We start from the raw sequence: 24,862 nt of genomic DNA, 5'->3' as shown, positions 1-24,862 counted from the left end.
GCTTTTTCCTTGTGAGCAGTGAGTTCACATGACCAGTTTAGCCAGACCAAGCCTCAGGAAAGATGAAGACCATCACATCTTTTCTATATTAGTCCTTTTTTTTTTCCAAATTCTATAGAGATATTGTAAAGAAGACACTGGGGGGAAGAACAAGGAGATAGTTTTAGTTTTAGTCTTTCCTTTATGCTCCAGGAAATAAGCATTTCGATTTCGCATCTGGTGTCTAATTCACTGGACTAAGGGAAGTAAGTAGGAACAAAGTTTTAGGCAATGGATGAGAAGCAGCCAGGCTTACCCTGCCATTCTAGAGCTTTTCCAGGACTATCCCAGCAACCGGTATGACTTATTACTGTGGAGACCACAAAAAGACAGTAAGACCTAATTCTTGCCTGTAATGAAAAAAATATCTGTAAAAGTACTCCTTGTGCAGTGCCTGAACCTAGGAATGTTGGAAGGCATTCCATAGTGGAAAAGAGTAAGGGAGGCTAAGAAAGTATATGAAGTGCACAAAAAATAATAAAAATTAAGTGTATGCCACTTCATCCATCTGCCTTTCCATTTATTAGCTAGAAAAACAAGTAACAATTGACCTTAACTTCATAGAAATGCTAGGATTAAATAAATAGTATCTTCAAAGTTTTAGACCAAGAAAAGATATTTAATAAAGGGACATCACCTTAAAGGGAATAAAAGTAGAGGGGACATAGTTTCTTATGTTTAATAACCTGCATTAATCCCTTGGGCTTTTTTGTTACTAGATGAAAATTATATACCTACAGTCTGTAAACATTTGCTGAACATCTCCCATGTGCCAGGCAGTAAGAAAAACAAACATCAATAAGACATGATTTCTTCCTATAAAGAGGATGTAAAGAGGTATGTGGGAAGTAGAATCAACAGAATTTGGATGAGGATTTAGTCATTCATTTAACATTCCACAAATATTTTTTGAACACCTAATTTTACTTTAAGTACTGGAGATACAGCCATAAACAAAACAAACTTGGTTTCTGCCCTCCTGAAACAGACTTCAGTAGGAAGGATTGAACAGTAAATATATAGACAAATAATTGCCAATTGTGATCATTATCAAGGAGCAAACAGATTACAGTGATAGACAACAATGCAGATAAGGATGTAAAATTAGATGCAAGTGCCTGGTCAGCCTTTTTGAGGAAGTATTTTAAGCTGAGATTTAAAGAACAAGACCAAAGATAGACCCAGCAATGGCAACAACAAGACACATATAAAGCCGTGAGGCAAAAAAAACAAATAAAAACAAACTAGTGTATTCAAGGGGAAGTAAAAGACAACGGAGACTAGTGGTATAGATTTTTCTGTTTTAGTGACTAGATGGTTGATGATGGTCATTTTCTAGGATAGGTTATGCAAAAGAAGGAGAGTAATTCGAACTTGGGATATGTTGAATTTGAGTTATGCACATCCAAGTGACGTTCAATATGCAGTTGGATACACAAGTTGGCAATTTAGGAGAAAGGTATGGACTTACTAGTCCTCCTCGAAATAACTCCTGGAATCTAAAAATTTAGGCACCATTAGCTAAATGCCACTAGATGAACCTGGGGAAATAGGCAGAATTACCCAGGGAAAATGCATAGAGTGAAATGATGGAGGATTCTGGCCCATTCTGAGCAGAGAAAGACCAAGAAAATAAAATAACTAGAGAAGTAAAGGGGATGACTGAGGGAAATGGTATAAAAGCTAAGAAAGGAAAATAATTTTAAATAGTATCACAAAAGATTAAACAAAGATCAATTCCAAATGGATTGGAAATATCATTGAATTTTGCAACCAGAGGAAAATTTGTGACCATATTACAGTAATGGTTAAGAGTATAGGCTGTGGTGCTTGGGTTTGAATCCTAACTCCCATTTACTAGCTGTGTGGCCTTAACTAAGTTTCTTACCCTCTCAGTACTTCTATGTCCTCATCTGTAAAATGAGGTTTTTCGATAATACCTGCCTCATAGGGCTATCATGAGGAGTAAATGAGTTAATACTGCTTCAGGCAGTGCCTAGTACATAACAGGTGTTTGATGGATATTGCCATTACAATTATTAGTGAAAGCAGTTTTCTTTAGGTAGGAGAATGGGATGAAAGTTGAATTGCAGCCAGTTGATGAATTAATGGAGGTGAAAAAGAGGTGATAGTAAGTGTAAGTTCCTTTCAAGAAGTTTGGCTGCAAAGGGTGAAATAAAGGATTGGCAACTAGAAGGAAACTTCAAGGCTAAGGACAGACTTTCTTCAGAAGGAGACTTGAAACTGAAGGAAAGAACCAGCAAGGAAGAAAAGATTGAAGATAAAAGAGAGAGGACAGGTGATGGAACAAGATTCTAGAAGAGGTAGAAAAGGAATAAGATCAAAGCACAAGTAGAGAAGTCTTAGCTTCTTGGCTCAAGCTTACTCTTGTTAGAAGGGAACAAGTTGGGAGGATGATTGCAGTTGTGAGTCTAGTAGAGTGAAGAGAGTATATGTCTAATGACTTCTGTAATAAAGACTTTAGCTAAGGAGGGCAAAGACTGGGAAAATGAAGTTTATCTACTGGGGTGGGGGGATGGCGCCTGGTGGCTCAGTCAGGTACATATTCGACTCAGTCAGGTACATATTCAACTCCTGATTTCAGCTTAGGTCATGATCTCAGGGGGGCTCCGCACTCCTTGAGTCTGCTTGAGATTCTGTCTCCCCCTCTCCCTCTGCGCCTTCCCACCCAATGGTTGTACTCTCTCTCTCTCTTTAAAATAAAAACTTTAAGATTTTGTTTATTTATTTATTTGTTTGAGAGCAAGAGCATGAGCAGAGGTGAGGATGTGGGGGCAGAGGGAGAAGCAGACTCCTTGCTGAGCAGGGAACCTGACATGGGGCTGGATCCCAGGACCCCAAGATCATGACCTGAGCTGAAGGCACTTAACTGACTGAGTCATCCAGGCACCCCTAAAATAAATAATCTTTTTTTTTTTTTAATTTATCTGCTGAGGGGAGTGGGAAGAGATGGCTGACCAAGGGCAAGAAAAGGGTTCCTCAGTAGTGTCATAAGCTCTGTTAAGACTTAGACATAAATCTGTAATAGCACCAATATCCGAATGCATTCTACCAGTTTTAGCAGCTCAGGCAGAGACGCAGGGAAGATGGAGTGTCAGATAGATCCAAGATTGGGAGTTTTCAGGATCAGTGCTTCAGAAGGAGGAGAGTCAAGACAGAGTCCTAATGAGAGGAGTTGAAGCAAGCAAGTGTGGAGTTCAGGCTCAGTGAAGAAAAAAATGGAAGGTAGGAAAAACCAAAAGACCATAGAGACCAGAGGTCACAAAGATCTCTGAAATGGTGTAGTGGAAACACAGGAGCCGGAGGACTGGAATGTTGGAATTTCAATTTCAAACTAACAAAATTCCTGAGCGGCAGCCCTGGTGTTAGGCCAGAGTGGATAATGCTGAAGTGGATTCCATCCTAGAAATAGGAAGTGAAAACAAAACTAGTTTTGTCCTGTGATTCCAAACTTCCTGGCTTTTTCTTCAGCATTGCTTTCTCTCGTTTATCCCAAATATCAACAGCATGAATTTTAACTACTAATTTTCAGCATTCTCAAATAATAGGAAACAAGTGATAATTAGAATACAACTGATAATTTAAAACTCACATGTCTGCCTTGAAAATACTCATGTATGTATTCAGCTCATTTGTTAGATGCCTTATATGTTTACTGACAAAAATGAATAAGACATAAGCTCATAAGACCTAAAGAGCTTATGATGACCTAAGGGGGAAATGTATATATTGATGGTAAGTATAATGGAAAGGATTACCTGGTATTTATACTTTTCCAGCAGATTTACTTTCCTAAAATTTTTTTGCCCAACTTTTACTAAAAGTACTTTGCTTTGTTAGAGTTCACACTACCTTGAGTAAACAGTCAAAAAGTATTTTGACAAATATTATTTTAATATTACCATCACCCAGTAATAGAGATGATTCTGGAAGCAATATGGGAGAGGAGGAAAATCAATAGACTTTTATACATATATTATGGACGATGTACATACTGCTAATAAAAAATTTGGCTTATTTACTATGTAATGGTTGATGTTTTCTGTGATGTTTCCTCTTGCAGTGCCATTTTATCTTTTTCACCTGACATTAAGGTGCTTTGATGTTTTTAGGGATTTTGTCCATAGAACAGCTCATCAGCCGAGTAGGTGTGATTGGCGTGACTCTCATGGCTCTTCTTTCGGGATTTGGTGCTGTCAACTGCCCATACACTTACATGTCTTACTTCCTTAGGTAAAAAGAACGTTGTCTCTTTTCTTTTTTCCTATTACTTCATGAATACGTGTGTCCTATCATGCCATCATCATTAATACTTAAATATTAGATCCGTGACACTGCCTTTTTATTCTTTCCCTCTGTCCTATGGACATTGTCCTAGGAATCTCTCAAAATAAATAAGTCTTATCACTTAGATTGTTTGCCCTTTAATTGTCCTACATTCACTGATTTTAAAATGGTTATTTTAGAGTGTCTGAGTGGCTTAGTTTGTTGAGCGTCCAACTCTTGATTTCAGCTCAGGTCCGGATCTTGGAGTTATGAGATTGAGATCGAGCCCCCTGTCAGGCTCTGCACTCAGTGGGGAGTCTGCTTGAGATGCTCCCTCTCCCTCTGCCCCTTTCCAAGCCCACAAGCATTCATGCACATTCTCTCTCTCTAAAGTAAAAAATGTTTCTAAAAAAACAGTTATTTCAGTCAGATCCTCTTTACTTCCTCTTACACTTTTTAAAGGCACATTTCTTGTGGACAGCAATGTTAGCTAATCCCTACTTCAGTAAATCAGCTCCTCCTAAAAGTAGAAAGTAGAAGACCATATGCCAAATTGCAGGTGTGCTTATATGTACATTGTAAGTGTCACTGGATCAAAGCTAAGAAAGACCATAAGAGACCCAGTTACCTTCCACTGCCCTGAGACTGCAAAACTTTTTGCTATCAAAAATGACAGCAGTGTTCACTTCGGCAGCATATATACTAAAAATGACAGCAAAAGCATTTTTGCTTTTTATAGTCGTTTTAATATTCTCTAGAAAAAGGTCCTTGAATTACTAACAACTGAGGTTGATATGTTTCTCCAGCTGCTTTGTATTGATTATGCCCAAGGATAGTTCCCAAAACAACTGCTAACAGTTTGTGCTTCTTATAGAAATGTGACTGATGCAGATATTGTAGCCCTGGAACGGCGACTGCTCCAAACTATGGATATGATCATCAGCAAAAAGAAAAGGTAAAAAAAAAAAAAAAAAAAGAAAAGAAAAGGTAAGATGTCAGCACATTAAAAAACTTGTCCTTAGAATTTTTCGACAAGAAAACATGACTTTGAATTAGGGCTAACAGGGAATTTCATCGTACTCGTTTTTATAAGTTAAGGTACCATCAGAGATTTAGTGTCTAGTCTTGCATGAAAGAAATTTTCAAATTCCACTATTTCCTGACTTTAGATAAATTCTCTTGAGATAAACTGTTAAAATAACTTTTACATTTGAAGGTATTCTGCACTGGATACTTTAAAAGTCTATTGTCCTACATTTTTACAAGCTTTTACATCCATGCCTAGTATCAATCTTTCAACTTCCTTTTCTCCAACTACTTAAAAAAAAATCCTTCAAGACTTTTAGCTGTTGTCATTTTTATCATTTAAGAAGTACTTTTACAGTGTATGCTTTTAGAGTGGCCTTTCTAGAAATCTTTTTTTTTTTTAATTTTTTTAAGATTTTATTTATTTATTCATAGAGATGCAGAGAGAGAGAGAGAGAGAGAGAGAGGCAGAGACACAGGCAGAGGGAGAAGCATGCTCCATGCAGAGAGCCTGAGGTGGGACTCGATCCCGGCACTCTGGGATCATGCCCTGGGCTGCAGGCGGCGCTAAACCGCTGCGCCACCGGGGCTGCCCCTTTTCTAGAAATCTATATCACAGTGGGTTACAGCCTAGGCTGTAGATTCAGACTATCTGAATTTGAATCCTTGGCCCACAATTTAGTGTGGCCTTGAGGCAATTACTTTATGTCTTGGTTTCCTCATCTGTAAAATGGAGATAATAAGTTGACATGTAGAACTCTTAGAATAGTGAGCAGTACAGAGCTAAGGAAAACTATTGAACTTACTAATAGTCTCTGGGGGACAATCATTAGGTTTTAGTGCTTTGTCTTTATTTATTCATTCATGTATTTTCATTCTCTTAATAACTATAGGAAGCCTAATTTATGCTAGGTATTGCACTAAATGCTGAACTCATAGAGATAGAATGAGGAATGAGATAAGTTACCGGGTACCTGGGTGGTTCAGTCTGTTAAGCATCTGTCTTCAACTCAGGTCACAATCCCAGGGCCCTTGGGATCGAGCTCTGCATTGCTGAGCAGGGAGCCTGCTTCTCCCTCTGCCTCTGCCCACCGCACCCTACCTCCCCAGCCCAGGCTTGTGTTCTCTTTCACATGCCCCCTTCCAACAAATAAAGAAAATCTTTGAGAAAAAAATACAATAAATTACTGTTTTCATGAAGCTCATTAGTCTGCTTTTTTCAAAGTTCTATTCCCCGGACAGTGCCGGTAGCCCAGCGGTTTAGCGCCGCCTTCAGCCCAGGGTGTGATCCTGGAGATCCCGGATCGAGTCCCATGTCAGGCTCCCTGCATGGAGACTGCTTCTCCCTTTGCCTGTGTCTCTGCCTCTCTCTCTCTCTGTGTCTGTCATGAATAAATAAATACAATCTTTAAAAAAATAAATAAATAAACAAAGTTCTATTACCCAAATAAAAACAGTGGCATAGAAGTTTTAAATTGCATGAGTCTTGGGCACCCTGGGTGGCTCAGTGGTTTAGCGCTGCCTTCAGCCCAGGGCCTGATCTTGGAGACAGGGATTGAGTCCCACATCAGGCTCCCTGCATGGTGGAAGAAGGAGCCTGCTTCTCCTTCTGCCTGTGTCTCTGCCTCTGTCTCTCTCTCTCTCTCTCTCTCTCTCTCTCTGTCTCTCATGAATAAATAAATAAAATCTCCATAGTCACGTCAAAGAAGGCTTAATGTAAAAAGATAACAATAGACTATAGAAGATAAAGAGGGACAGACTGGCCAGCTCATTATTTGTCTCCACTTGTGTACATTTGTACTAGGATATTGAAAGTAAATACACATGTTGTATATACATTTTTTCTTTGCATTTTGTTTACATTCATTCTATACGGCTTATTTTACATAACAATGAATGTAGATTTAAAAGACATAACAGTAAGAGCTACATTATTCAATACTGAAAGATAATTATAAAGGAATAATACTATTTTGGTTCCTGGGATTATTCTCTCATTTACTATATTTCTCGCATTCATATGGAGAGATGAATGTAAAGATATGAATGACCCATGTCAAGTATGGATGTACATTTTTTACAGATTGTATTTATTTATTTGACAGAGCGAGCGTGCAGGAGCAGGAGGAAGGGCAGAGGGAGAGGGAGAAGCAGGCTCCCTACTGAGCAGGACCCTGAGATTGTGGCTTGAGCCAGAGGCAGGTACTTAGCTGACTGAGCCACCCATGGACCCCAGATGTACATTTTTTAAAAATTTTTTATTGAGGTATAGTGGACATACATTATGTTCAAGTATACACTACAGTGGGGATTCCTGGGTGGCGCAGCGGTTTGGCGCCTGCCTTTGGCCCAGGGCGCGATCCTGGAGACCCGGGATCGAATCCCACGTCGGGCTCCCGGTGCATGGAGCCTGCTTCTCCCTCTGCTTGTGTCTCTGCCTCTCTCTCTCTCTCTCTCTCTCTGTGTGACTATCATAAATAAATAAAAATTTATTTAAAAAAAAGTATACACTACAGTAATTGAACAATTCTATACACTATGCAATGATTACTACAGTAAGTGTACATCTGTCACCATGCAGTGTTATTAAAATATTTTTGACCATATTTCCTAGGCTGTACTTTTCATCTCCATGACTTATATATTTTATAACTGGAAACTTGTACCTCTTAATTCCCTTTGCCTATTTTGCCCATCACCCCCATCACCCTCCCCTCTGGCAACCAGCAGTTCTGTGTATTGGAGTCTTTTCCTGTTTCATATGTTTATTTGTTTTGTTTTTAGACTCCACATAGAAGTGAAATCATACGGTATTTGTCTTTCTGTCTGACTTATTTCACTTGGCATAATACCCTCTAGATCCATCCATGTTATTGCCAGTGGCAAGGTATCATCTTCTTTAATGGCTGTGTAATATTCCTATGTGGGTAAAGTGTGTGTGTATGTGTGTGTATACCACATCTTCTTTATCCATTCATCTATCGATGGACAGTTAGGTTGCTTCCCCCTTGGCTACTGTAAATAATACTGTAGTAAACATAGGAGTGCATGTAGCTTTTCAAATTATTGTTTTTGTTTTCTTTGGGTAAATACCTAGTAGTGAAATTACTGGATCCTCTGGTAGTTCTGCTTTTAATTCTTTGAGGAACTCTATACTGTTTTCTACGGTCATTGCATCAGCTTACATTCCCACCCCTGGTGCATGAAGGTTCCTTTTTCCTCCACATCCTTGCCAACACTTGTTACTCTTATTATTATATCCATTCTGACTGGCATGAGGTGATATCTCATTATGGTTTTGGTTTGCATTTACCTGACTAGTGATGTTGAGTATCTTTTCATGTATCTGTTAGCCATCTGTATGTCTTCTTTAGAAGAATGTCTCTTCATGTCTTCTGCCCATTTTTAATCAGATTATTTGTCTTTTTGACGTTGAGTTGTATAAGTTGTTTATATATTTTGGATATTAACCCCTTATAAGGTACATCGTTTGCAATTCAGTAAGTTGCCATTCAGTAAGTTGTCTTTTATTTTATTGGTTTCCTTTGCTGTGCAAAAACTTTTTATTTTGATGTTGTCCCAATAGTTTATTTTTGCTTTTGTTTCCCTCAGTAGAGGAGACATATCTAGAAAAATATTTCTAAAGTTAATGTCCAAGAGATTATCACTTGTGTTTTCTTCCAGGAGTTTTATGGTTTCATGTCTCACATATAGGTCTTAATCCATTTTGAGTTTATTTTTGCATATAGTATGAAAAAGTGGTCTAGCTGCATTCTTTGCATGTAGCTGTCAGGTTTTCCCAGCACCCTTTATCAAAGAGACTATCTTTTCCCTTTGTGTATTCTTGCTTCCTGTGTTATAGATTGAGTATATAAGTGTGGATTTGTTTCTGGGCTTTCTATTCTGTTCCATTGATCCATACTGTTTTTGATTACTGTAGCTCTGTAGTATATCTTGAACTCTAGGACTGTGATACCTCCAGTTTTGTTCTTTCTCAAGATTGATTTGGATATCTGAGGTCATTTGTGGTTCCATACAAATTATAGTATTACTTGTTCTCGTTCTGTAAAAAAGGCTATTGGTGTTTTGATGGGGATTGCATTGCGTCTGTAGGTCACTTTGGGTAATATGGACAGTTTAACAATATAAATTCTTCCAATCAGTGGACATGGAATATCTTTCCATCTGTTTGTCTTCTTCAATGTCTTTTATCAGTATTTTATAGGTTTCAAAGTACAGGTTTTTACTGCCTAGGTATTTTACTATTTTTTGGTGCAGTTGTAAATAGGACTATTTTTTCTTTCTGTAAATAATTTTACTTCTTTCCTATGATTTTGGATGCCTTTTACTTCTCTTTTTCTTGTCAGATTGTTGCAATTAGAACTTATAGTACTGTGTTGAATAAAACTGAAAAGAGGGGGCGTCCTTGTTTTCTTCCTGATTTTAGAGCAAAAGCTCTCAGTTTTTCACCATTGAATATGAGGTTAGCTGTGGGTTTTTCATATATGACCTTTTTTACGTTTAGATAAGTTCCTTCTGAAACTATTTTGTTGAGAGTTTTTATGATCAAGTATTGAATTTATCAAATGCTTTTCTATTAGGATGAATATATGATTTTTATCCTTTATTTTGTTCATGCGGTGTATCATGTTGATTTTGTGAATACTAAACTGTCCTTGCATCCTTGGAGTAAATCCCAATTGATTGCAGTAAATGATCCTTTTAATGTAGTGTTGAGTTGAGTTTGCTAATGTGTTGAGGATTTTTGCATCTATGTTTATCAGGGGCATTGACCTATAGTTTTGTGGGGTTTTTTGTAGTGTCTTTAGATGTTTTTGGTATCAAGGTAATGCTGGCTTTGCAGAATGAATTTGGAAGCCTTTCTCCCTCTTCTATATTTTGGATAGTTTTCATAGTTAACTTTTATTTGAATATTTGGTAGAATTCACCAGTGATTCCATCTGGTCTTAGACTTTTGCTTATTGGGAGTTTTTTTTTTTATTATTATTATTATTACTGATTCAGTTTTGTTGCTAGCAGTTGATCTGTTCAGATTTTCTATTTCTTCCTGATTGAGTTTTAGAAGATTGTATGTTTCTAGGAATTTATCCATTTCTTCTAGGTTGTCCAGTTGGTTGGTTGCCATATAATTTTTTGTAGTAGTATTGTATAATTTTTTTGTATTTCTTTGGTGTCAGTGGTTGTTTCTTCTCTTTATTTCTGGTTTTATTTATTTGGGTTTTCTCTCTCTCTCTCTCTCTCTCTCTCTCTCTCTCTCTCTCTTTCTCTCTCTCTTTTTTCATGATGAACCTGGCTAAAGGTTTATTAATTTTGTTACCTTTTCAAAGACCCAATTCTCGGTTTCATTTATCTTTCTATTTTCATTTTTTAAAGTCTGTTTCATTTATTTCTGCCTGGTCTTTATTATTTCCTTCCTTTTACTAAACTTGGGCTTTGTTTATTCTTTCTCTAGTTCATTTAGGTGTAAGGTTAAAGTGTTTAAGATTTTTCGTATTTCTTGAGATAGGCCTATATTGCTATAAATATCCCTCTTAGAACTGCTTTTGTTGCATCCAAAAGATTTTGGATGGTTGTTTTTCCACTTTCATTTAACTCTATGTATTTTTTTGCTTCCTCTTTGATTTCTTAATTGACCTTGGTTGGTTAATAGCATGTTTAGCCATTATGTGTCTCTGTTTTTTCCAGTTGCTTTCTTGTGATTGATATCTTGTTTCATACCATTGCAGTCAGAAAAGATGCATGTGATCTATCCTGGAGAATGTTCCATGTCCGCTTGAAAAGAGCGTGAATTAAGCTGTTTTGAGGTGGAGTGTGTATCTGTTAAGTCCACCTGGTCTAATTCAGAAATATTGTTTATTTATTGATTTTTGGCCCAGATATTCCATTCATTGAATGTAAGTAAGGTGTTAAAATTCTCTAGTATTATTATATTACTGTCACTTTCTCCATTTATGTCTGTTAACATTTGTGTATTGAGATGCTTCAATGTTCTGTGCAAAGATATTTACAGTTGTAATATCCTCTTGTTGGATTGATTTCTTTATCATTATCATTATCATGCCCTTTTGTGTCTCTTGTTAAAGTCTTTGTTTTAGAGTCTGTTTTGTCTGGTAAGTACTGCTACCCTGGCTTCCTCCCACCTCGCATCCCCAGCCCCACCCCGCTCTTTCATTTGCATGGTATATGTTTTCAAGCCCTTCACTTTCAGTCTGTATGTGTCTTTGGGTCAGAAGTAAGCCAAGTAACCCATCTGTAGGCAGCATACAGATGGGTCTTGTTTTATTTTTACCCATTCAGTCAATCTATGTCTTTTGATTCAACCATTTACACTATTTACATTTTAAAGTGATTATTGATAGGTAGGTACTTATTGTCCTTTTGTTCATTGTTTCCTGGCTATTTTTGTAGTTCTTCTGTTTCATCTCTTACTGTCTTCTCTTGTGATTGATGACCTTCTTTAGTGTGTGCTTGGCTTTCTTTCTCTTTATATTTTGGTTACCTCATATACATTTTGGTTTTGTGGTTGCCATGAGGTTCATATATAACATCCCAAGTATGTAGCAACCTGTATTAAGCTGCTAGCCACTTAAGTTCGAACATATTCTAAAAGAAATTTTTTTACTCCCCACCCCCATTTTATGTATATGTTGTCATGTTTTATATCTTTATATTCATCATTTTCTTCTATTTAGGGAGGGCCTTTTTTTTTTCACTTAAAGAAGTCCCTTTAACATTTCTTCTAAGGCCAATTTAGTGATGATGAACTACTTTAACTTTTGTATGTCTGGGAAACTCTCTCCATCAATTCTGAATGATAACTTTGCCAAGTAGAGTATTCTTGGATGTAGGGGTTTTTTTCTTTTTAGCACTTTGAATATATTATACCATTCATTTTTTCTTCTGCAGAGTTCCTGCTGAAAAATCAGCATCATGATAGCCTTATGGAGTTTCTCTTGTATATAACTATTTGCTTCTTACTGCTTTTAAGATTCTATTTAATATTTGAAATTTTAATTACAGTCTGTCATGGTATGGACCTCCTTTGGTCCATCTTGTTTGGAACTCTTTGCTTCCTGGGCCAGAATGTCTGTTTCCTTCCCCAGGCTAGGGAAGTTTTCTGCCCTTTCTTCTCTCTCTCTTATTCTGGGACACCTATAATGTAAGTGTTTCTTTTCTTGATGTTGTTCAAGAAATCCCTTAACCTGCCCTTATTTTTTTAATTCTTTTTTCTTTTTGCCATTCAGCTTAGGTGGCTCCCATTACCATTAGTGATTCTAGATCACTAATCCATTCTTCTGCATCCACTGATCTGTTGATTCCCTCTAGTATATTTTTCATTTTAATTATTGTATTCCTCAGCTCTGGTTCTTTTTATATTTTCTTTCTTCGCTGAAGTTATCACTGAGTTCTTCTCTCCAGTCTGGTAAGCATCTTTATGATCAATACTTCAAGTTCTTTATCAGGCATATTGCTTGTCTCCATTTCATTTAGTTCTTTTTCTGAAGTTTTGTCTTGTTCTTTACTTTGGAGCATATTCTTCTATCTCTTCTTTTTGCCTGCCTTTCTGTTTTTGTTCTGTGAATTTGATGGAACAGCTACTTCTCCTAAAGTTAAGAGAATGCTCCTCTGAATGGTCACCCTCTTTGTAGATTGTTTATAACTGGTAATTTTGGTTGACTGTCTGGAGCTGTGACTAGCATGGGCAGGGGCTCTTGGAGCACTCTTTTCTGCGTCTGCCTTGGTGGGATTTTTTAGAGCTGAAGTGGGTGTGGGCTAAGATGGTCCTGGGGCTCTGCAAAGACAGTGCCTTGTCAGGACAGCTGAAGCTAAAGTGGGTGTGTGTGGGGTAGGGGGGTGTCCTAGGCCTCTCTCTACAGAGGGCCCTGGCAAGACAGCTGAAGCTGAAATGAGTGCAAGTGAGGGTGTCCCGGGGCACTCCATGCAGGAAGCACCCTGACAGGTGGTTGCAGCCAAGGCTGGCACAGGCCAGGATGCTCTACTCAGGTAGTGCCTTGGCAGGACCACTGGAGCTAAAGTGGACACAGGCTAGGGGTTCCCAAGGTGCTCCACACAGTCAGTGCCCTGGCAGGGAAGCTGGAGCTGGACTGAAGCATCTGTGAGCCAAGAGGTCCCAGAGTACTCTGCACCAGGGGAGCTCCAGCAAGCCATCTGGAGCTGAACTGGTATGGCCCTGGAGCATTCTAGGGTGCTTTGCACCTGTGTCTCCTAATGAGATGGCTGGAGCTGTAGTGAACACAGTGCATTGTTTTGGGTCTGCCTTTGTGGGACAGCTGGGACTCACTGAGGTGGTGGTCTGACTGGGGTGCCCAGATAGTGCTTCTATCTGTACTATCAAGGTGGAGGGGGAACATAAATTGTGGTGCTTGCCAGCCCCTCCCACCCGGAGGTAGTTCCAGCAGCTCCCCTGCTGTCTGGTAGGGTTCTAGAGCTGACTCCTTTATATTCTTGTTGCTATTCTAAACCACAGCTTTTTTTCTGTGCCTCAAGGCAGACAAATCTGCTAATGGTCCTTTAGTACTATTCCTTCCCCCTGCCCAGCCTCCCCAACCCCACATTTCACAACATTGGGGGTGGAGGGTTCCCTTTAATACCGAGTCTCCATTTGTTTTGCCATTCTCTATGTGGTCTATCTTTTGTTGTGCAGAAGCTGTTCAGACACCCTTAGTTATTCTTCAGGAGGAATTGCTCTATAAATAGGTGTAGATTTGGTGTGTCTATGGAGGAGGTAAGTTCAGGGTCTTCCTCTATCACCATCTTCAACCTTTTCCTTAGATGTGTACTTTTTAAGCCATTTCATCATAATGGTTAGGAATTCTTTTCCTGTGGTTGGGAATTGGCCTTGATCCATACATGTATCCTATAGGTTTTTGTCTAGTTAGAATCTGGGATGGTTTGTGGTCCTGCAGTAGATCTCATTAATTTGAGTGGCTCTCAGAAGGGACCAGAGAAGGGATAAGCCTTAAAATCTGACTATAAAATATTTTCTGATTCTTTGTTGACCACTAACCTGCTCAGGCTCAGCAGAGACCACCAGAATCAAGCTAAAAAGAGAGCAGCTGGATGCTGAAAAAACTGAGTAGACATTAGTTGCTGCACACAGTAGGTCTGACCATTTCACAGCTTGAGCCCAGGGAAGTTAACTTTTTTATTAGAACAACAACAATAAAGTCCTCAGAAAAACAAAACAGATTTCAAAGTACTGCAACATAGTATCTACGGTGTTAAGTTTTCAGCCAAAACTTACTAGACATACAAAGAAATGGAACCCTGCAATCCATATACAAGATAAAAAGCAGCTCATTGACACTTAACTTCAAGTGGGCCCAGGTAATAGATTTAGCAAGTAGACTTAAAAGCAGCTATTATAAATTCTAAGAAATGAAGGAAAGCATAATATTAGTGAATAAAGCATTCCAAAAAAAAAAAGTGGAAACTGTATTTTTAAAAGAAAACAAATTCAAAAGTTGAAAAGTACAGTAACTGAAATGAAAATTTTATAGGTAGGATTAGCAGAAATTGAGATAGTAGAAGAAAGAATCAAGTTGAAGACAGATCCATAGAAATTATTCAGTTTGAAGAAAAGAGAGAGAAAAGACTGGGAAAAAATGCACAGTATCTCAGTATAAAACAAAGTCAATTCAACATGGAGTTGGAGTCCTAAAGAGTGAGAAAAGCAAAAAAGCATTTAAAGAAATAATGGCCAGGAACTTCCCAAATTTGGCGGAAAACATTAATTTACAGATCCAAAAAGCCTAAAGAACCCCAACTAGGATAAAAACTAAACTACACCTAGGTTCATTTTAGTCAAACTGCTAAAAGATACAGATAAAAATATCTTGAAAGCGACAAGAAAAGAATGATATATACAGGGGAACTAATGTTTGTTTAACAATAGTGTAAGGTACAAAATAAATATACAGAAATAAATTGTATTTCTTTATACTGGCAGTTCGATATAGTATCAATTACAATACCAGTTACATTCACTCAAATGAACTACTCAGCTGAGTCTAACAAAACATGTACAGGATTTACATGCTGAAAAAGATAAAATGCTGTTGAAAGAAATCAAGTATCTAAATAGAGAGGCTGGACACCTGGGTGGCTCAGTGGTTGAGCATCTGCCTTCCGCTCAGGGTGTGATCCCGGAGTCCCAGAATCAAGTCCCACATTGGGCTCTCTGCATGGAGCCTGCTTCTCCCTCTGCCTATGTCTATCTCTGTGTCTCTTATGAATAAATAAATAAAATCTTTATAAATAAATAAATAGGCATAGCCTGTTTATAGATTGGAAGGCTCAAAATAGTAGAGATGTTAATTCTCTCCACATTGATACACAGGTTTAACATATACCAACAAGATTTTTTGTAGATCTATACAAAATTGTTCTAATATATGGAAAGGCAAAAGTACTAGAATAACTTAAAAAATTTGGAAAAAGAACAAGATGGAAAGAATCAGTCTGATTTCAGAACTTACTGTACAGCTATACTAATCAAGACTGTGTGATATTGGCAGAGATATAGACATATCAGTGGAACAGAGTTGAGAACTCAGACCAACATAAGTATGCCCAACTAATTTTTTACAAGGATACAAGAGCATTTCAATGGAGAAAATATAGCTTCTTCAGCAAATGATGCTGGAGCAATTGAACATCCATAGGTTTCTTTTAAAACAAGTAATATAAATCTCACATACAAAAATTAAACCATAAAACTATGACTTAGGAGAAAAAAAACATAGGGATCTAGGGCTAGGCAGAGTTTGTGACACCAAAAGCATACTTTATAAAAGGAAACATTGGTAAATTGGACTTCATCCATACTAAAAACTTTTGCTCTGGGAAAGACTGTGCTCAGAGGATAAAAAGACAAATTACAGACTGAGAGAAAATATTTGCAAACTACATATCTGGAAAAAAAAAAACCTAAAGTATATAAAGAACTTTCAAAATACAGAGTTAAAAAAAAGTCCAGTTAGAAAATGGGCAAAAGACATACAGATATTTCATTATAGAGCATATACAGATGGCAATTGAGTACATGAAAAGATGTTTTAACATCATAAGCCATTACAGAAATGCAATTAAAACCACAAGATAACCAATATACACATACTAGAATGGCTAAAATAAATAGATGACACCAAATTCTAATAAGGATGCAGAGAAACTGGATCACACATACAGTGCTGGTTAAAATGTAGTAATAGTAATTCTGGATCAGATTTAGCAGTTTCTTTAAAAATTAAACCTGCAGCTACCACACAATCCAGTGAATTGCATTCCTGGGCATTTATCCCAGAGAAATGAGGACTTATGTTCACACAAAACTTGTACATTAATGTTTATAGCAGTTTTACTTATAGTAGCCAAAAATGGAAATAAGCCAGATATCCTTTAATGAGTGAATGGTTAAACAAAATGTGACACATCCATACCACGAATACTACTGAGTAACAAAAAGGAATGAACTATCAATAAAAGCAGCCTGGATGACTCCAGGAAATTATGCTGAGCAAAAATAGCCAATCCATAAAGGTTGTATACTATATGATTCTATTTATGTAACATTTTTGAAGGGGCATATTAGAAATGGAAAACAGATTTGTGGTTGCTGAGTGTTTAAAGAAGAGTTGGAGGTGAAGGGGGGAAATGGGCTCCACAAGGGCAACGTGAGGGATTCTTGTAGTGATGGAAACTTTCTTTATCTTGACTCTACCAGAGTCAATACCCTGGTTGTAAAACATACTATAAATTTACAGGATATTTCCACTGCGGAAAGCTAGGGTACCTGGGATCTCTCTATTTTTTTTTAAATAACCACATGTGAATTTACAGTGATCTCAAAATATTTAATTAAAAAAGAAGAGTAATATCTGAATACCTACTTTCCTGGTTTCCGTGAGAAAACAATAGAATGGCATGGTTAAACCACAGTAGACCTTTTCAAGCCTCTTGACTTGCTACCACCAAACCTCAGCCAGGTGCATATATTTTTCCTGACTGTGGGGTTTTTTAATGGCATTCAGCTAATAATGAATAGATAATTTCTCAATCTGGACTACCCTTATTATAAAGAGGCAATAGGGACGATGATCACAGTAGGTGTAGGTAGTTATGATAGTGACAAAAAGTTCAATATAAAAGTTACCAACTTCTCTAGTACCTCATACTATTTTTTTCCTTTTTTTTTTTTGCCATATCTCAGGAAGTTTGATATTGTTACTGTTTCTTTTAAAAATAGATATTAATTTTCATCTGCAACTTCTTCAATAAGAACAAAATTGATTCAGAGTTCAGTGATGAAATTAAAAGTGAAAGTCAGTTGTTTAAAACAAGGTTATGCTTGCTGTATGGATAACCTTCACTTCGAGTGGATTATACCTTGCTGCCAGTTATGGGGCCATGATACAGTGTCAGTCACCTTTTTATAGTCAACCAGTTCCACTCCACAGCTGGTCATTGCGTTTGTTGTACTGTAGACATTAAAACTAAAGATAATAGAAATGGGTCTCTGTTCTCTCTCTCCCCAGTGCCTCTCCTTTAATCCAGCAGGGTAAACTGAAGTGAACCTTTAAGCAAGTGAGATAGAACCTTTTCCTTTTCATACAAATGTTCTAGCTTTTCTAACTATGAAGATGGGAAAACCAAGGGTTATGAGTCTTGCCAAGTCAGAATCTCCCCAGGCCTGAGCCTCTTCTTAGTTGTTAATTACATTTCCAACAATGCTGAGTTACAATGAATGTATGTAATTAAAGAAAAAGACAGCTAAAACTTAGAGCTCTATTTCATTCACTCAGTATCCAGGCAAAAGTCATTTTGAGGAGGAAACAGTTAAGTCAGCATGGCCAATACACCTAATATTTTTATTATTTATATCATTTTAACCTGTGGCTTAAAGAATCAACCTACAAAAATACTATTTGGTACCATTGGTATTATTTTACATTGGTTCGAACAGGAAATATTAATGCAGCTTCTTCCTCCTTGCCACTTATCTCTCATGTCACCCAAAAATCTCTATCTTCAGTTCAGTTTTTCTTTAGTTCTACTTCTCTGTTACACTTCACATGCTTTATTTTAGGCTGGTAGGCCGTGGCCCACTACACCCTTGAAGTAACCATTTATTATGTACAAGAAATCTTTCTTTTCCTTGCAAGGCCCTGTTCTTTTATTATTATTATTATTATTATCATTATTATTATTATTATTAGATTTTATTTATTTATTCATGAGAGACATAGGCAGAGACATAGGGAGAGGGAGAAGAAGGCTAGGGACCCTGATGCAGAACTCGATCCCAGGACTCTGGGATCATGCCCTGAGCCAAAGGCAGATGCTCAACCACTGAGCCACTCAGGTGCCCCCTCAAGGACCTTGTTCTTAACACCAGTGTGGTAAGCTGGAACATGCCAGCAGCTGCTACTGAGGCAGTGAGGCCTCCATACACTGAAAGGACAAGAAGAAGTAATAGTAAGTTTCTTGTTGGCTTATTCAGTAGTTGGTGGGGGGAAGGGATAGCATTAGAGAATGATGTTTTAGAAGAGACTAAGTGCATGTGATTTTGCTGGATTTACTTTTTGTTCTTCTGTCTGCTTTTGCAAAGGAAAGAAAACATTTCTTAGTTCCTATCTGAACCTGGTCCTTTAGGTGTGTTAACTATTTTGTCCTTAAATAATGGTAATAATTATTAAAATATACATAGTGCTTTGTAGTTGACAACATGATTTCTTATGATTACCCATCCAGAGATGAGTAAATAGAAACTCTGAAGTCTCACAGCTTCTGAGTTAGAGCCAATCTCCACATTTATTGTCTTCTCCAAATTCTGTGCTCCTTTGCCTAGGCCACATTGCTGCTTGGGAGTGTGTAGTTTCCCCTCAGCTGTGGGTAGTGGACTTCAGACTTTGCATTCTTTCCTGAACAGCTCAGCAAGAGAAAGGGGCAGTTATGAGACTAGAAGGTAGATGAGAACAGACTATGAGGGTCCAAGCTCCCTTCCTGAGGTTTTATCTTTTCTTTCATTTCAGGATGGCAATGACACGGAGAACTATGTTCCAGAAGGGGGAGGTGCATAACAAACCATCAGGATTCTGGGGAATGATAAAAAGTGTTACCACTTCAGCACCAGGAAGTGAAAGTATCCTTTATCCCTCTGTTTGATTCTTTTTTCTCAACTCTGGACCAAGGCCAGAAGAAAAAAGTAGTATTGGGGTGGTCTCTCCTGAGGTACCTGACTGCATCAGAGTCCAGCTGGGCAGGGCTAGGCTTAGGAAATACAGAGTCATCTTTCCAATACCCCTAAAAGATCATAAAACCATTGTCTTTGAGCTAAAGAAGTCCTAAAAGTCACTCTTTCCATTTTATAGATAAGAAAATAGACCCAGAGAAATTAAGTCACCCTGTGGTTTGTGGCAAAGATAGGGCCTCCTCTTGGTTCTTTCCCCTACACTATTCTGTTTCCCAGGTGTGAACAAGCAGCATAAAACACAATGGCTAAAAAAACACACACACACACACACACACACACATACAATGGCTCCCTAAAATGGATGGTTTGTATATGTATGGGATGGTAGGGACCTGTTTTCTAAAGCAGTCAGTATTTCTAAACACATTTTAAGCAGCGCTGTATCTTCAGTGACTTTTGATTTAAAGAATCAAAGAGACTGGGTTAATGGACTAGTCCTGGCCCAGCTGGTTGCAGTGTTAAACTGATGCCTGGAGGAAAAAAAAAAAAAAAAAACTGATGCCTGAATAGAGTAACAAAATCTCTCTGTGACTACCAGGCTCTTTTTTTTTTTTTTTTTTTTTAAGATTTTATTTATTTATTCATGAGAGAGAGAGAGAGAGGCAGAGACACAGGCAGAGGGAGAAGCAGGCTCCATGCAGGGAGCCCGACGTGGGACTTGATCCCGTGTCTCCAGGATCAGGCCCTGGGCTGAAGGTGGTGTTAAACCGCTGAGCCACCCGGGCTGCCCCTACCAGGCTCTTAAGTCAAAACTCTGGGGCATTGGGCGGGGGTGGAGGGTGCTGGTGTAAGGTAGCATATTCTTGCTTCTTTCTCTGGCCTGAGGAAGCACAAATTCCCTTTTGCTTCAACTGGAAGAAAAGGATATAATCTGTTCTTGCTATAAATTGTGGCATATCTTTCTGGTGTCAAAAGTGGATAAGAATTAGACCAAAGAAAGACAGGATAACATGACTAGGAGAGAGAAAAAAAGGTTTACATTGAATGCATTTAATCCAGAAACATTTATTTCACGTCTCCTATTTCCAGGCAGAATCCTAAGGGATAAAATGATGAATAGAGGGCAGCCCGGCTGGCTCAGCGGTTTAGCTCCCCCTCCAGCCCAGGGTGTGACCCTGGAAACTGGGGATTGAGTCCCACATTGGGCTCCCTGCATGAAGCCTGCTTCTCCCTCTGCCTCTCTCTGCCTCTCTTTCTGTGTCTCTCATGAATAAATAAATAAAATCTTTTTAAAAAATATGATGAATAGAGTATACTCTCTCTCCTCAAAAAGCTGGCTATCTAATCATGGGAGAGGCAGACTTGAAACTTAGTTACACCCTGTTGTTTGCCTGCACCATGCAAGTAGCAGCCACTACTGAGGAAGGAGCTGAAGGGCATTTGGTAATTTGAGTACTACTGGCATGCCTAATACATACCTCAGAGATGTTACAGGTTTGGTTCCAGAACATCACAATAAAGCAAATATCACAATGAAGCAAGTCAGATGAAGATTTTTGGTTTCCCAGTATATATAAAAGTTATGCTTAAAAAAAAAAAAAAAAAAAAAAAGTTATGCTTATACCATATCTTATTGAGTGTGCAATAGCATTCTTTAAAATATATATATTATATATAATTATATATATTTTATATTTATATATATATATATTTTATATATATATATATATCCCGGGTGTGTGTGTGTGTGTGTGTGTGTGTGTGTATAAAATACTAACCGTCATCTGAATTTTCAGTGAGTGGTAATTACTGATCATAAATCACCATAACAAATATAATAATGATAATAATAATGAAAAAGTTTGAAGTAAGGTGAGAATTACCAAAATGTGACACAGAGACACAAATGGTGCCAATAGATTTGCCCAACATAGGATTGCCACAACCTTCAATTTGTTTTTAAAAAAAAAAATCTGCAGAGGGCAAGAAAATGGGGTATATGCCTCTAGTGAGAAAAATCAGAGTAGGGAGGATTTGTATCAAAGAGGATCTTCCAACTTGGGCTATCTTCAATATTTTTATTACTTAAAAGTCCATAAAAGCCAAAGTAGGCTTAAGCTATTTTAGCAACAATATGTCAAGTCTAAATGGAGAAAGTAATAGGTTCTCACTGAGTTCTTTGGAAAGTAGCATTAGTGTAATGGAAAGAACAGGCGTTGGAGGAAGGCAGATCTGACTTTGCATCCACACCTATTAGCCTCATGACTTTGAGCAAGTTATTTGACTCTTGAGTTTTGCTTTCCTTATCTACAAAATGGGTTATAACACCTATCTCATGAGACTGTTGGGAGAATAATAGAAAATAATGTCTATAAGAACCAAACAGGGTCATGCTTATAAATCCCAGCCTGTATTAGAACTCAGTAATGTTAATTCCCTTTCCTAATAATATATTTATTCAGATATTTTAGGGAAAAACTATGCTATTTTATAGATGACTATGTAACTATTTGAGATTTCAAGGTTATATTTGACTTACTCTAACCAAATCAAAGAAAAACAACAATGAACAGAACCATCTGTCTGAGCCACTTGAACTAGTGAAAAACTGAGTGGTATGTGTTTGATAATGCTCTTGCTGGAGAAGTTTTACACACCTGTGTTGGAGATTGGGAAAATTGCTCTGAAGGAGTACTGTTGGCCAGTGAAGCAGGAAATTGAATAAATAGGTAGTTTCTAGGATTACTCTAGGAGAAATCAAAAGCATATGCTTTCTTCATTGCTATTTCTTGAAACTTCCTTATGATTTAAACCTTGATGCCCATTTTGTACCAGATCTTACTCTTATTCAACAGGAAGTGGATGCTTTGGAAGAACTAAGCAGGCAGCTTTTTCTGGAAACAGCTGATCTATATGCTACCAAGGTACAGATTAAGGAAATGGAAGTGCTGTTTTTACCAGTATGATTGAAAAGAGAACAAGATTTAAATTTACTATCCTCTATGGCCAAGCTGTGCAAGAGAGACCTCATAGCTCTAGTATCAGCCATGAAGCATTAGGAGTCAGCATTCTTCATGACATTGCTCCTACCTGTAGCAAAATTCTTACTGGAACACTCTCAATAATAGACATTAGTGGGGTAGTCAAGAGAGGTTTTTCAACATCAGAAGGTGGCACACACTACTTCTACTGATACAGGGTCAATATGATAACTCTTCTGATTGTTTTTTATTCCCTTATAAATTAGTAATATTGTAAGAGCAGTGCCATGATCTAGCCATGTTTTAAAGGATCCAGATCAAGGGGCACCTGGGTGGCTCAGTCAATTGAATGTCTGACTCTTGGTTTTGGCTCAAGTTATGATCTCAGGGTCATGAGAATGAGCCCCTCATTAGGCTCACACTGGGTGTAGTCCTGCTCAAGATTCTCTCTGTCTCTCTTGTCTCTCTCTCCCTGCCTCTCTCCCTCTGCCCCTCCCCCTGCACCCTCTCAGCTCTCTTTCTCTTAAAAAGAAAGGAAGGGAAGGGAAGGGAAGGGAAGGGAAGGGAAGGGAAAGAAGGAAGGAAGGAAGGAAGGAAGGAAGGAAGGAAGGAAGGAAGGAAGGAAGGATGGAAGGAAGGATCGATCCAGAGCAAGAAGTGACCTAATTGTAAGAAGTAACTTTACTATTTACAACTAAAATACAATTTAAATAAGCAAAATCTAGAGGGATCCCTGGGTGGCTCAGCGGTTTGGCGCCTGCCTTTGGCCCAGGGCACGATCCTGGAGTCCCGGGATCGAGTCCCGCGTTGGGCTCCTGGTGTGGAGCCTGCTTCTCCGTCCTCCTGTGTCTCTGCCTCTCTCTTTCTCTCTCTACATCTATCATGAATAAATAAATAAATAAATCTTTTTTAAAAATAAATAAAATAAATAAATAAATAAGATCTTTTAGTTAAGTTCGTTTGAACTATTTTTATACTTTTCAAGGATCACTTCATAGGAATAGCCGTATAAGATAGAAGTTAACAAAAAAAAAAAAGATAGAAGTTAACATGGGCCTTGAAGACAGACCTGAGCCTAAATTCCCCAAATCACTGGCTGTGTGACCTTGGGCAAATTATCTAATCCCTGTAAGCCTCAGTTTTCTCATGTGTAAAATTAAGATAATAGAACATATAAGAGTTGTTATAAAAATTAAAGTAGATAATGTATGTAAGGGGTTTATCTTAGTATCAAGCTTAAAGTAAGCATCAAGTAATAAATATTGCCCACTAGTATTATTTTAATATTAATATCACGTGTGGGTTTTTCACCCTGGCAAAACAGTGATTTCATAGAGGCAAGAATGTTTTGGTTGAGTATTAGTTTACATTTTGCTGAGACTAACCATGTTTTGTTGTTTGTTTTCTCTCAGGAGAGAATAGAATATTCCAAAACTTTCAAGGGGAAATACTTTAATTTTCTGGGTTACTTTTTCTCTATTTACTGTGTTTGGAAAATTTTCATGGTAAGTATATTTGTTTTAACTGTCAGGGTTTAGGTTATTTTCCCTGGTAATGACAGAAAGAAAAGTGGGTTTGACTGAGGCACAGAACTGAATACCAAATTCAGTAGACTCAACAGAGAATGCTGCCTATCACATTGCTTAGCCTAACTCCTACCCCTCTTTTTTAGATCACCTAGAGGTTGCATTTTCCTTCAGTCAGATATCATTAATAAGTCCATAGCTTATAAATTATATGAAGAGAATACGAAAGTTTCTTATACTCTGCTTTCCCTATTACCCTTGAATATAGCTATGTGACATAATCCCTACCTTCAGCTCAGAACAGAAACCACCTCTCCTTTTTAATCACCTGTATATATCTTTAAAACTTCAATCCACAGGGCAGCCCGGGTGGCTCAGTGGTTTAGCGCCACCTTCAGCCCAGGGCCTGATCCTGGAGACCCGGGATCGAGTCCCACGTCAGGCTCCCTGCATGGAGCCTGCTTCTCCCTCTGTCTGTGTCTCTGCTTCTCTCTCTCTCCTGTGTGTCTCTCATGAATAAATAAATAAATAAAATCTTTAAAAAAAAAAGTTCAATCCAAAGTAAATTGTATAACTAAAACATATTTCTAGAGATAAATTCATCTTATGTGCTTTTAGCTCTTATTCTTTCGTGGCTCTCTCTTAACGTTCTATTCTTTATGTGCATTTTATGTACATTCTTGTGACTCATCTGTAGATATTCATGGATTTTAGTGTGATTACAGAAAAGGCTGAACTTTCTGGTTCTGTGACTTCCCTACTAGAGC

General features: G+C 37.9%; 1 protein-coding gene across 3 annotated transcripts in view; it reads left to right on the top strand.

Annotated features, from left to right (window-relative positions):
• Window positions 1-24,862, top strand: part of GPR89A (G protein-coupled receptor 89A) — a 61,996-nt gene that overhangs the window by 22,633 nt on the left and 14,501 nt on the right. For 2 of the 3 annotated variants that reach the window (XM_041754458.1, XM_041754456.1), the window contains 5 exons: window positions 4,173-4,293; window positions 5,201-5,281; window positions 19,428-19,537; window positions 22,406-22,512; window positions 23,982-24,074. In XM_041754458.1, the coding sequence (XP_041610392.1) occupies window positions 4,173-4,293; window positions 5,201-5,281; window positions 19,428-19,537; window positions 22,406-22,512; window positions 23,982-24,074 (512 nt within the window). The remainder of the gene's footprint in view (window positions 1-4,172; window positions 4,294-5,200; window positions 5,282-19,427; window positions 19,538-22,405; window positions 22,513-23,981; window positions 24,075-24,862) is intronic. The other variant, XM_041754457.1, reaches the window with a different exon arrangement.

The sequence above is a fragment of the Vulpes lagopus genome, chromosome 5, assembly GCF_018345385.1.
Source record: "Vulpes lagopus strain Blue_001 chromosome 5, ASM1834538v1, whole genome shotgun sequence".
NCBI classification, from domain to species: Eukaryota; Metazoa; Chordata; class Mammalia; order Carnivora; family Canidae; genus Vulpes; species Vulpes lagopus.
The sequence above is the reverse complement of the archived record's forward strand: the minus strand, read 5'-3'. Positions and strand labels throughout refer to the sequence as shown.